Source organism: Microcaecilia unicolor, chromosome 4 (genome assembly GCF_901765095.1).
Source record: "Microcaecilia unicolor chromosome 4, aMicUni1.1, whole genome shotgun sequence".
In the NCBI taxonomy this organism is placed as follows: domain Eukaryota; kingdom Metazoa; phylum Chordata; class Amphibia; order Gymnophiona; family Siphonopidae; genus Microcaecilia; species Microcaecilia unicolor.
In genome coordinates, this window is record NC_044034.1 from 233,551,304 (window position 1) to 233,565,466 (window position 14,163).

The window sequence follows — 14,163 nt, forward strand, 5'->3', positions numbered from 1 at the left end:
TTTTATTGATATCATGTGATTTCTATTCATAGTAGATTTCTGAGTGTTTGTATTAGGAGATAGTGTTAGAGAAAGGGAAAGGGGATGGGGTTTGATATACTGACTTTGTGTGGTTATAATCAAAGTGGTTTACATATTATATATAGTTACTTATTTTGTACTTGGGGCAATGAACGGTTAAGTGACTTGCCTAGCAAGGAGGACTAAAAAAAGAGATGTACTAGTGTGGGTGTTTGCAGTGGAGGCTGAAGGAGAAATGACAGCTGAATAAAAATGTGGTAGGCTAGAAGAAGAGGGCAAGATCAATGAGGGATTGTTGGGGGGACTGGCAGAAGCGGTAGATAAGGTGATGAAAGGAGCTAGGTCAAAGTGAAGAAGGAGTATGGTAGGGCAGGAGGAAGGAGAAGAATCAATTAGGGAATGAGGGGAGGAGGAGGAAAAGAGAGATGTCAGCGAGGGTATGTGTGAGGCGTTGATATGCACAATTTCTGTTGACTACATCTAATGATTCTGCCTACAATGCATTCCCACAACATTGAATATATTAAAAACACTTAATTCTTATAAAATATAAAACACAATTATAGAGTTTCCATATTTGCTTTTATTATAATTATAAAAAATCTAAAGGCATCAGAGTGCATGTGATGTTTTTGACCTGCACATTTATTCTGCAGAAATTTACATAATTCTGTGTTCCTTATACAGTCATAGGTATAATATTGTAGTACCTGATTAAGAAGCATTAAATATTTGGCACTTGAACAAAATTATCCTTCCTTAGCCTTTTGCGCACCTCATATTAACACTTAAATGATTTGCTAGAAATCTTAGTTCAAGTTTTATAAAAAGCAAATATTCTCTAGTGACTGAATGATATATTGAGAATGAGAGTTTGTCTCAAAAATGTAAATGTAAGTGATAATACAGTAGACATTTTACTGCTTTTTGACTAATAAATAAAATTCTAGCTATTAAGGATAAAATTTATTTTAAGGGTATCATACCAATGAAAATGTAAACAATTTTAAAAGCTTTCATAGCAAAGGAAATAAATTTTTCACAGATTTGCCATGAAAAACAGAAGCCTATCATAACCCAGTTTTAACAAATATTAAATTGCACCCCAGTGTCTTTCTGGATAAATACAATCTAGATGAAAATATGCTATATAAAAATGGTCAAAACCAGTTTTCTTTTCACCACCTTTTTTTTGTAACATCAGTGAAATTTTAAGCTCTCAGTTGCAACTTCAAAAGAGACAATAATCAGCGGGATACATAACTGGAAGCCAATTTTCAGTAAACGATGCACAATGAGACCATCCAAGTAACTTCATCAGCTATGAAGAACAACAGAAAAAAAATATGCATGTTAAACAGGAATGTCAATAACTGGATTTTCTTCAGATATTTTCATGTTTCCTTAGTTTTGTTTTCTAACAATGCTTTGCTACTAAGATCTTATTTAATAACACACTGTTTTCCCCATGTGTCATTAAAATGGAGCATTAATGTTAATCAGTGTGAGAGACTATATTACATGGTAACAGCAGATAAAAGACTGTAATGGGCTCATCCAGTCTGCCCAGTGAGTTAGTTTGAGTTGTAACTGCTGCTCTGTGCAGGCTACTGCCTCATGCCTTTGTTTAGGCTTGTAACTGCTGCATATTACATACCCATACAGGACAATTCTATGCTGGCACCTAGGGGGTACACACCACCTATGTGTATTAGGTGCTATTCTATATGGTACCACCCAAGTGCCATAGCGACTAACAATTTTTAAATTGTGTATTTTTACTTTTTTTTTTAATGTATTTGTGGAGTCCTCTGATTATATGAATAGTTTAGTCTTGCTACATAATCACAAGAGTCAAAACATCTAGACGGTACTTAGCGCTTTTATATGTGAGTCCCAAAAAATAGTTTATAAATTGAGTCTTTTTGAAACTTTTCCATTACAAGCAGCAAAATGGTGAAATTCATTACCAGTACCAATTAGAAGAATTTCACATTATGGTTTGTTTTGTACATCATTGAAAACTTTTTTTATTCATGAAATATGTGTTGTCAAATGCTTAGATCTGTATTGTGAAAGATAATTCCTGTAATTCCTAGGTATACCTAGCTCTTAACTTGCAAACCACATAAGAACATAAGTATTGCCATACTGGGTCACACTGGAGGCCCATCAAGCCCAGCATCCTGTTTCCAACAGTGGCCAATCCAGGTTATAAGTACCTGGCAAGATCCCAAAACAGTACAACATATTTTATGCTGCTTATTCTAGAAATAAGCAGTGGATTTTCTCCAAGTCATAGAACAGTTTGACCAAAGAATTTTGAACTATCTGAAGTATATTTATTATTTTATTCTGAACTTAATTCTGTAATATTCTAATCACGTATACATAACTTAAATCCTCTCTCTTGGTTGTCTGCCTATGTAAATCAGATGCAAATGAGGAAACAGTTCTAGTTCTGGACACCCTTGTTCTCTCTCTGCTCAAGAAACAGTCCTAACAACTGTCAGATAGGTTAATTCTTCCATGCCATCTTCCACGTAGCCTTCCCAGTCTGACTACAGACACCCAAGCAAGGTTCCTGATGTTTGCCTTAACCGTGTTATGGGGGACTATACTCAAGTTGTATGAGCTATTTGGAGTATCCACTCGAGGTCTGAGGTCCCCCTTCCCTTGTGATGGGACATACACCCTATCACATATCACTCCCTCAGGCCTCAATCCCCTCTCCCAGGGTCCTCCTCCGGGGTAATGTCTCCATCTCCTGGGGCACGCTATCTGTATTAGTATGCCTTACCCTTCCCGGTAATCCTTTGAGAAACCATGTGCCTGTAGAACCAAATACTATCTGGTCAGTCTGGTATTATGATTTCTCATGAGGTTCAACCCCTGAGGGGAGAATGGTCTGTAACCAAAGTAAAGTGTTGCCCTAGAAGGTAGTATCTTAGAGTCTCCATGACCACTTGACTGACAAGCATTCTTTTTCTGTAGTGAAATATCTTTTCTCGGCTTTGGTTCAACTTGGCAAATACATGATCTGCCACTCTGTCCCATTTTAACCTACTGGGCTAGGAATTTTGCAATAGAGCCTTAAGATAAGCAGCTAGTTCTGCAAATTTTGGTATACATTTTTGATAATATCCAATTAGTCCTAGGAAGGCCCTCTGCTGCTTCTTAGTTTGGGGAGTTTATACCTTTTGAATGGCCTCTATTTTTGAGGGCTTGGGTCTTATCCAGCCTCCCCCTACAAGATGGCCCAAATAATGTACTTCCTGCTGACCTAGGGCACATTTTTCTGGGTTGGCTGTAAGCTCCGCTTGCCTGAGTGCCTCACAAACCAATCTCAATTGGGTCAAGTGTTCCTCCCACATACTGAAGGAAATAACATATGCCTGGTGCGGCTACAATATCTGGTTCATGACCCTTTGAAAAATAGCTGGAGCTCCATGGAGTTTGAAAGGCAGCACTTTGAAGTGATATAAACCCTGTGTGTTATAAACGTGGTCTTCTGCCTTGACCACTTTTCTAATGGAATCTGCCAGTAACCTTTGGTAAGACCAATAGTGGATAAGTAGTATGCTCTCCCTAACTGATCTACCGAGTTGCCCACCTGAGACATAGGGTAGGCGTCAAAGTGGGACATGCTATTGACACCCCTAGAGTCCACACAAAAATGGGTGCTCTCATCTGGTTTGGGGACTACCACAATGGGACTAGCCCATTCACTTGTGGATTCCTCAATTATCCCCATTTTTAACATCTCAGCTACCTCCCGCTCCACCTCTTTCTTCTTTGCCTGGGGTAGGCAGTAAGGTTTCTGCCTTATTACCTTGCCTGGTACAGTTATTATCTGATGGGTCCCTACCTGGGTACAACTGGGCAGCAGGGAAAATTCGCCTTGGAATTGATGGATTAAGGCCTGCAGCTGTAACTTTTGTTGGGGATGCTGTGATTTCCCGATCTGGGCGAGATGTTCTTCTCTCATCTCCCCTGGATCAGGTCCTAAGTCTCCGCCATCCTCCCCTACTATCTCTCCAGCTAGCTCCTCTCTCTTTACGCAAGATTTTACAAGTTTAATGTGATACACTTGAGTCTTTCTCCCACCCTGGTTAACTTCATATGTTAGTGCCATCCGCTGAGTTATTACGAAAGGGTCTTTCCATTTTGCCAATAATTTATTCACCAAGGTTGGGGTTAATACTAATACTTTATCTTGTGGCTTAAACTCCCTTTCCTTGGCTGTGAGATCATAATAGGTCTTTTGTTGTCCCTGTGCTTGTTTTCTCTTGCTGCCTTTCCCTACTCATTTCCTGAACATATTCACGCACCAAAGTGGTCCCTTGGTCCTCTCCCACCTACTTTTCTTTAACCACATCTAACAGATTTTGGGATCATTGCGTGACATCAGTTCAAAGGGAGAAAAGCTTACTGATGCTTGGGCCGCGTCTCGATATGCAAATAATACATGAGATTATTATATCCCAATCCTTACTGGCCTCCCCCCCCCCTACATTTATCATGCAAATTAGACTTTGGTTAAACCACTCCATGAGGCCATCAGTTTGGGGGTGATACTCAGCCGTTCTGATACGCTTAATTCTAAACAATCTAAACACTTCCTCTAGTGTCTGGGACAGAAAATTAGTTCATCTGTCAGGACTTCTCAGAGAAATCCTACTTAGCAAAAAATCTTGACTAACTCTCTGGCTACACCACGGGTGTGGTTTTTCTTATGTGAACCACCCACGGATACCTGGTGGCATAGTCCATCACAATTAGGATGTACTGAAACCCACTGGAACTGCATTCCAACAGTCCCACTACTACTTATTTCTTTTGCACTACTATAGAGTTTACAATCTAATTAGGTCAGACACAGGTCAAATAAGGGATAAGGGAATTACTAAGGTGGAAATAATAAAACAGACATCAGTACTGAACAAGTGAATAGGGGTTAGGAGTTAAAAGCAGCATCAAAAAGGTGGACTTTTAGCCTAGATTTGAAGACTGCTATCCTATCTAGAGGTTGTTCCATAATAGGCAATGGAACTAAGGGAGCTTTCTCAGGATTCTCTGTGGTACCTTCTGACACTCCAGACAAGAGTGGCAAAACTTCCATACATTTTGGTAGATTCCGGGTCAAAGAAACTGGACAACTAACCCATCCAGGATTCCTGCTTACACCAGGTGTTCTGTGAGGGGATGGGTGTGTGCCAGCACCAACAAAGATTTTCTGAAAAGTTCCGGTATCATTACCTGCCTCCATTCCTCCTCAGTGACACTACCCTCCAGCAGCTAGTATAGGATGTTCTTAACATTTTGGTAAGCAGGAGATATGGAACTTTCTTTGGTCTGTGGGCCTTTCGTTTTTTTCCCAATAGGGTTGCAGGGAGGGGTCCTTCCTCTGTTCCAAGGGGAACGGAGGAAACTTCTTCATCATCTCCTCCCCTGGCACCTCTACCTGCCCTGAGGAAACCAGCCCCTTCCACTTCTCCTTCCTCTTCTAGGTTCTGGACTTCCTGGTTTTCCCCAGGTCACCTATCACCCCTTGATCGGCAAATGGGAAAATATCCCCTAGTTGAAATGTGCCACCTCCCCCACTTGAGTAGTCTCTTGTTCGGGTGGATACCCAGCTTTCTTTCAGGGCTAAAGCCTCCTGCATCCCCACCCCCCCATATCGCCCTAATATCAAAGGGAATGGAAACCGTTCTATTACCACAACTCTTAAAGCAAACATTTTTCCTTCCCAGGTGAGTCCTATCTTATAAGTGGGTTCTTGTTTAATATCTCCATGGACACACCAAACTTGTACTGTGCCAGTAAATGTCCCTTCATTTCCCCCTATACCTATTCTCCTGGCAAGAGGTTCTAATACTAAGAACTGGCTACTTCATGTGTCCAGAAGGGCCACTAGATCTAGTCTAGCCACCCTCACTCCTCTTTTTAGGCTCTGGTTCCAAACCAGTGTACCTGAATATAACTCACCTTGAGATACTACTGAAAAAGGTGTGAGCAAAATTCAAATAAATAATAACCTCCCTCTGTCTGGGCTGGGCCAACACCCACCCCCGTAAAGGAACAATCCATCAGAGAGCACTCCCTCTTAAAATGGCTTATTTCTCTGCAACTAACACCCTCCTGAGAGTCCCCTAGTCCTTTTCTGGTCTTGCCAAGGGATATTCCATACGTCCCCGGTAGTCCCCCTCCAAGGATCCCATGGTTTCCTTGGGGAAAGAATTCTCCTGGGGGATGACTCTCCTCCTTTGCCATTCCCTCCCTACCTCGGCTTCCAGGTAATGTTCAACTAGGGTTGCAGCCTCACCTATGGTATTTGGTCTCTGTTGGGTGACCAACATCTTAGTGGATGGAAGGAGAACATTTAGGAATTGTTATAAAACGATCATCCGGACAATCACCTCTGGGTTCTGCTGTTCCGATTCTAACCACCTTGTGGCTAAGCCCATTGGGTAGTCCGTGCTCCCTTTTGAAACTCCCCCTTTCTGAATTTTCTTCTATACTGCTCGAAGGGAGGGGGAAATCCCAGGAAGTCCTGAATAGCTGCCCACACCTGCTTGTAATCCAGGGCTTTTCCAACATCAAGTGCCCTACAGACACCTCAGCTTCCCTGGCCAGATATGGAGCTAATCTAATAGTCCACTGTTCTATTGGCCACCCAGTCACTGTAACTATCCTCTCAAAGGTCATCAGGTAGGCCTCTGGATCATCCCCGGTCCCAATTTTGTCAAGGTTAATCCCTTGGTCCATTCTATGGGGTTTGGCCCTTGGGTCCCATTAGCCTGGCCCACCTCAGAGTCCTGATGAGCCACAGTCCTGTGCAGTCCATCTGCCAGCCACTGTAACTCCTTGGTCTGCACCTCTATTAGCTGCAGCATTGGCTGTTCGCCCTCTTTTTATCCACATATAAACCCCTCAAGTACACTCCGCCTCAGCCAAGGTACCCTTTACCTGAACTCACTGGGTGGTAGTGCCTTCAAAGAGGGTTCATACAATCAAGGTTTGGTCTCTTCCAGCGGTTTCAACCGATCCCACCAATGCCACAAAATGTGAATATCACTGCATACCTGAGAGTGTAGGCCAAATATCGAATAGCAAATCGCTGCTTACCCAAAGGTATACGCTGAATGTCCAATAGCCAATCACCGCCTACCTGAGCGTGTAGGCCGAGTCCAATAACCAATCACCACCTACCCAAGGGTATAGGCCGAGTCCAATAACCAATCGCCACCTACCCAAGGGTGTAGGCTGAGTCTGTCTGCCATCAGCAATCCAGCCAGGAAAGGTTATCCCATGGTAATCCTTAGCAAAACTGGTTCTATCCACTCTCAAAAGACCTCTCCACTTACAAATATGCAGAGATCAGTTTCTGCCTTTCTAGGCTCCTTTGCTGTCAGGTCCTGATTAGGGGTCCCCCTTCAGCCTCAGGGTGTGTCCACGACCTTCAGACCTTCCTCCTCCCCCCCCCCCCAGGGTTCTATATCATCCAGGGAAGATCAAGATTCTTATTCTGGCCCTCTTGAGGGCTATCAAAGTTCCCTTTTGCTCCTCTGGGTCCTGTAGACAACCCCAAGCCTCTTGGTTGTCTGCCTATGTAAATAAGATGCAAATGAAGAAACAGTTCAAGTTCTGGACACTCTTTCTCTGCGCGAGAAACAGTCCAAACAACTCTGGAATGGGTTAGTCCTCTCCTGCCACCTCCCACATAATCTTTTCTGTCTGCTCAAGCAGGGTTCCTGATATTCGCCTTAACTGTGTTAGCGGTGACTATACCAAAGTTGACTTCCTGTATGAGCTATCTGGAGTATTCTCTTGGGGTCCAGGGTTCCCCTTTCCTTGTAACAGGACGTACACCCTGTCACAATAGCCCAAATGCATGACCCTGCATTTTTAATGTTAAATTTTAGTTGCCATATTCTAGATCATTCTTCAAGCTTTGCTATGTTTCTCTTCATGATAATCACAGCATCAGGGGTGTCTACCTTATTGTAGATTTTGGTATCATCTAGAAGGAGGCAAACCTTATCAGACAGCCCTTCTGCAATATTGCTTACAAAAATATCAAAAGAACCGGCCCAAGAACCAAATCTTACGGCATACCACTGGTATCATCTCAGAGTGAGCTCTATTTACCATTACCCTTTGTCTTCTTTCACTCAACCAGCTCCTAAGATTTGTAACTGGTGCACCACAATCTAGAGGATCAGCATGCCACTTGGTAAAATTTTCTTTCCATGACATCGAAGATTTCCTGATCCTTACTGGGTGGTAGGAGAGATGCGACTTGGGATCTTGCCTTCTTTACCACTGCCTTTGAGACAACAGAGTGGTGTGGAAGCCATGCCTGATCATGCCCAGGTGCTCGACTGACTTTATAGTTTAGTTCAAGACACCTGGAAGTTGGTCATGTGGAGGGGGTGGGGGGCTTGTCAAATACTGAGCTGGAGGTCCTGCAAAATCTAGTGAACTGGATATTCAAGTATTTCCTTGGGCATACTATAGGCTTGAAGGATCACCAGAGAGTTGTGTTTATTTTATTTTTTATTTATGTTAATTTATATACCGTGTCTTATTGCAGCTGCAAAACAGAACGGTTTACATATGTATAAAAACAATTAGTGTATACAAATAAACAAACATAGGAATTCCATTCATGACAGGAAAGCACAGCAACCAGAATAAACTACATAATAAAATCAGTACAAATTAAAAATCTAATATACAGTTAAGCTACCCCTTTTTTCTTTTCTTTTTGACCTTATCTCATTATGCTAAGTTCTGTTCTACGTAGCTTATAAAGAAAAAGGTTTTCAAAAGTTTTCGGTAATGGAGATAAGATTTCTCTAATCTGATCTCTTTTGGAAGGCTATTCCAAAGGGAGGGTGAAAATAGAAAAAAGCCGATCTCCGTGTAGATTCCCATCTAGCCTTAGCAAGAGGGGGAATAACTAACCTGTTATCTGTTAGGGATCTAAGAGTTCGCATAGCGGTGTAGGGAATTGTTAAATTCGACAAGTAGCTAGGATTTAATGTGTAAAAGGCTTTGTGGGTCAGAACAAGAGCCTTAAACTTTAGTCTTGCTTCGACCGGGAGCCAGTGCAGACGATGCAATAAAGGTGTTACTCTATCATCCCTCCGGGCCCTGCAGATCATACGTGCTGCTGTATTTTGAATTCTTTGTAATCGCTTTAAGTTTGCTTGAGTAATCCCATCATATACAATGTTACAGTAGTCTAAACGTGAAGTAATATATGCAGATGTCAGTGTTTTGAGAGAGTCCTTACTTACTGAATTTCTAACTGACCGAAGCCGCCTCAGATGAAAAAAAGATTTTTTCACTACATCAGATACTTGTTCCTCAAAGGTCAATGCAAAATCAATAATGACCCCGAGATATCTAAAGGACTTAACTGTTGGGATATTCTGACCAAATAGCATAGGTACCACAGGGGGATATGTGCCTTGCCCTACTATCCAAGATGTTATAGTCTTATCCGTGTTCAGTACCAGCTGATGAGTTGTCAACCAGTCTGCTACTTTATCCAAGCATATTTGAATGGGTGTAAGATCTATGTTCGATGGTCTAACATAATGGATAAGCAGAAAATCATCTGCATATGAATAAAAACTGATACCCATTGTTTGAATGAGGAGCGCCAGGGGACTGATGTATAGGTTAAACAATAGTGGAGATAAAACCGAGCCCTGAGGAACTCCACATGATAGGTTGTATGATGTAGAACAAGATTGCTGCTGAACTACTTTAAATGAACGATCCGTGAGAAAGGATATAAACCATTTCATAGTTGTCCCTGAAATACCAATCTCATTCAATCTATCAAGAAGTAAGTTATGATTAATTAGGTCAAAGGCCGCAGACAAATCTAATGAAACAACCAGGGCAATATAACCGAGCTCTAATTTAGCATGGATTTCACTTAACAGTGAAGTCAGAATAGTCTCTGTACTGTAACAAATTTTTTGAATCTACATAAGTTTGCAACTGTCTAAACACTACTGTCTCTATAACTTTGACTAGAAAAGGAAGGTTAGAGACTGGTCTATAGTTAGCAGGTAATAAGGGGTCCAATGAAGATTTCTTTAGACTAGGTTTTACTAGCGCTTCTTTCAAAATAGTGGGGACTATCCCATCAGAAAGGCTCAACATGACAATTGAGTACATAAACTGTTGGACTTCTAGCGTATGTTTTTTCAACCATGCAGAAGGTATAGGATCCAACGAACTATAACTGGGCGATAAACCTGCAACCAAGGTATATAATGATTCGGCAGACGGAATTTCAAAATCCTTCCAAGGTACAAATAGTTGTGAACTTGGGGAATTGTCAGTATGACTTAGCCCTGGTACCCTTGGGAAGAGGGCTCTTAATTTCTCGATTTTAGAGCTAAAGAACTTTGCTAGAGTTTCAGAGTCAATAGCAGGCGATTCTCTCTTTTCGTTAGTTGTTGTTGTCAAACGTTTCATAATGTGAAACAGTTTTTTCTGCGAACTGGCTGCTTCTTTTATCTCTTTTGAGAAGTATGCAGTTTTAGCGTCCTTTAATTGTGATAAATAATATTTATTACACTGTTTGCACTTTTCTTTTAATTCTGCGGTCTTATGCTTACGCCATTGGCGTTCAGCTCTACGTACCTGTTGTTTACATAATTTTAATCCTGGATGGTACCAAGGTTGGAAACGTTTCGTTGTTTTATTAATTATTTTTTCCGGTGCAATATCGTCAAGGGCTGCTGAAAGAACTTGGTTCCATATTTTGATTTGGTCATCTATTGGGAGTGTATCAAAATTTAGTGGGAACTTATCTGCTAAAGAAGGTAAAGATGTCAAATCGATTTTATTTAGACTCCTGGTTTTAATTTGAGCTGGTTCAGCATTATATAATAACTGTGGTATTAATAAATAGAATTGAAGAAGGTAGTGATCTGACCAAGATACCGGTGTTAGTACGATTTTTGAACATCTGATGTGAGGCAAGATCCAAGGCTTTGCAGATACACTGGAGGAAGTGAGAACAAGAAGAGGTGGGTCTGGATATGGAATAGTATACTCAACTTGTCCATCTACCTCCTAAGAAGCAGCCTCCAAGTCATCTTGTAAGGATGGTTGGTGATGACAAAAAGGTGAAGCAGCAAAGTGGGTGACAAATGTCCTTGTCTGTCAAGAAGGATGGCATCCCATGGAGCTCATGCCATTGAAGGTAGTGTAGACAGCTGTAGGAAGGCCATGTTATTGTCGTGGTATTACGTTATGACACATAGCTGGAGAGCAGGAAAGTTGTTCATGAGAATATTTTTCAAAAGAGATGTGGAGGGCTTCTGCTGAGATGAAGCCTGCTTTGTGGGTTTCCGTACTTCAGGCCTCTTCTTCTACAATAGTTTTTTCCCTTTAGATTGTTTAGCAGTTCCAGCCTCATGGTCTGTTTTATTTTGGGCAGCCTTGGAGAGCAGGGGTATTCCATGGTCTGCTAGGTACTAAGCATCCTTTAAGGAGGAGGCCTTGTGGTCTGCCTGGTGTAAGCCAGCCTTGGAGAATGGTACAGTCTGACTGCTTGGTGCTGCTGTTCCCATTTTAACACTCCGAAAGTTCCTTTAATTTTGTTGCTGCCACCCCTCCCTTTCCCATGGAGGGCTGTGGTGGACTGGACCAATAGATGGAGTGCATGGTAGATACCAGAGCAGTGCTCCTTTGAGTGGGCTGTGAAGTGACTCACAAAAAAGAATAAGGTCAGGGGCTGGGGGAAAAGCAACCATACCTGCTATTGCAGTAGTTGAAGGGGGTGAGAAAAAATGTCCTATTATGGTGGAGGTCTAAGCTGTCAGTGTAGTCAGTCTAAACTGAGCGGGAGAGGGAGAGCATCACTACCTTGGAGTGTGGCTGAAGTAGACTGTTCTGAGTGGGAATGTTTGCATATGCTCAGAACAAGCCAGCACACATGATCCATTGGATGACATTACCCACATTGTTGCCTACATTTCCCCTGCTTGTCTGCAGAGAAAACACATTTACCAAATATTAACCTTCTAATTCAACACAGTGCATCACAAGTTAGGCACAATTAGACACCTAACTTTAGGCGCTTAAACAGAAGTTAGGTGCCCAACATGCATATTTTCAAAGCATTTAGCCTTCCAAAGTTCCATAGGTTTCTATGGAACTTTGGAAGGCTAAGTGCTTTGAAAATATGCCTATCACATGGGTTAAACAGCCGTTAGATGCCTAACTACATTAAGCACTACTCTATAAGTTGGTGCCTAAGTGCTTTAGCTTGTAACTGAAAAGGGAGTGTGCAGATGGGTGGGACACAAACAAGCGCCAAACTTATAGAATACTGTAAAGTTGTGCGCCTGGAAGCCCAGATGCTGTTATAGAATACTAATTAAATGCACAGTTTTTGGGCACCTCATTTTTAGCACCCTTTATAGAATTGTTCCCTAAACGCATAACACATGCAGATACACTTAATGCAACCTATTGAATGTGGAATTAAATGATCTTCATTATCTGATGTGGTAACTTAAAGGTTAAAGAACCTAAAACCATGCATTAACTGCAAGGTGCAGTCCACACCCATTCCCCACCCTATTCTAAGCTAAGCACTTAGAAGGCAATTCTATAGCTGAACACCTCCATTTAGGCATCCAGAGGACACATGATGAGAACATATTAAAGCGCAACCCAGTTTCAGCAAGCCTTCATTTATGCGCCTGCAGTTATGTCAGCCATAGATCTGACATAACCAAAGTAAATGTGGCAGGAATGCATGTAACTTACAGTATTCAGTGAGTTATAGGCATAAGTGGAAGCCCCATCCACAGCCCACCCATGCGTTATGCCAATAACATGTGTTCTTACAGGAATAGTGCTTACGTGCCCGGCTAGCCCTTTCGCTGGTAAGTGCACATTTAGGCGTGTGTTAGTATTATTGCCCTTCATACCTGACAATTAGTGTATGCTGTGTCTCAAGTCACTGTTAGATGGCCTTGTGCTAACAGTATGTGCTAGTTCCCGTGTTACACACTTTAGTAAAATGACTTTTTAGCTTGTCTCAAAATTGATAAGTGAAGATCTGAACATTATTTTATAGCTGAACATATTTTTTTTAAAAAGCATCATTTTCTACATATGATTAATATAAAAAAAAAATAAATCTTCATTTACCTGTATACAGTTTTTCCAATTTTCTTTAGTTGGTTTCTCCTCTGCAAGTTTCGTTGCAAATTTGAGACCTCTCCCATGCATTTTATTTGCTAATGCATGTTTATATGCAAATGACAAAACCTACAAAAACAAAAATTGTATGAATGTGGACTGAAATAAATGTACTTTCAAGTACTCCACAAGTGGAAACAATGGCTAAATTAATGTCAAGAATTAGGCTTTCAGGATATTAGTACATAAGTGTTCCCATACTGGGACAGACTGAAGGTCCATCAAGCCCAGCATCCTGTTTCCAACAGAGGCCAATCCAGGTCACTAGCACCTGGCAAGATCCCAAATCAGTACAATACATCCTATGCTGCCCATCCTAGAAACAAGAAGCAGATCTTCCCCAAGTCCAGCCTAATAATGGCCTATGGAAAGGAAGCTATTGAAACCCTTTTTAAACCTTGCTAACTACTTGCACCACATTCTCTGGTAACGAATTCCAGAATTTAAATACACATTGAGTGAAGAAATATTTTCTCTGGTTTGTTTTAAATTTACTACTTTGTAGCTTCATTGCATGCCCCCTAATCCTAGTATTTTTGGAAAGAGTAAATAAGCAATTCATCTCTACCTGTTCCACTCCACTCATTATTTTATAGACCTCTATCATATCTCCCCTTAGCCATCTTTTCTCCAAGCTGAAGAGCCCTAGCCGCTTCAGCTTTTCCTTATAGGGATGTAGTCCCATCCCCTTTATCATTTCCATTGCCCTTCTCTGTACCTTGCAGTGACTAGAACTGTACACAGTATTCAAGGTGTGGTCGCACCACGGAGCGATACAAAGGCATTATAACGCCCTCATTTTTGTTTTCCATTCCTTTCCTAATAATACCTAACATTCTATTTGTTTTCCTTGCTGCCTCCATACACTGAGCAGAAGGTTCCAACGTATCATCA

General features: G+C 41.5%; 1 protein-coding gene across 1 annotated transcript in view; it reads right to left on the minus strand.

Moving 5' to 3' along the window:
• Positions 1–596: 596 nt before the first annotated feature.
• TPP2 (tripeptidyl peptidase 2) overlaps positions 597–14,163 on the minus strand; it is a 321,173-nt gene continuing 307,606 nt past the window's right edge. Inside the window, 2 exon segments of the mRNA XM_030201336.1 lie at positions 597–1,342; positions 13,219–13,338. Of these exon segments, the coding sequence (XP_030057196.1) occupies positions 1,253–1,342; positions 13,219–13,338 (210 nt within the window). The 3' untranslated portion in view covers positions 597–1,252.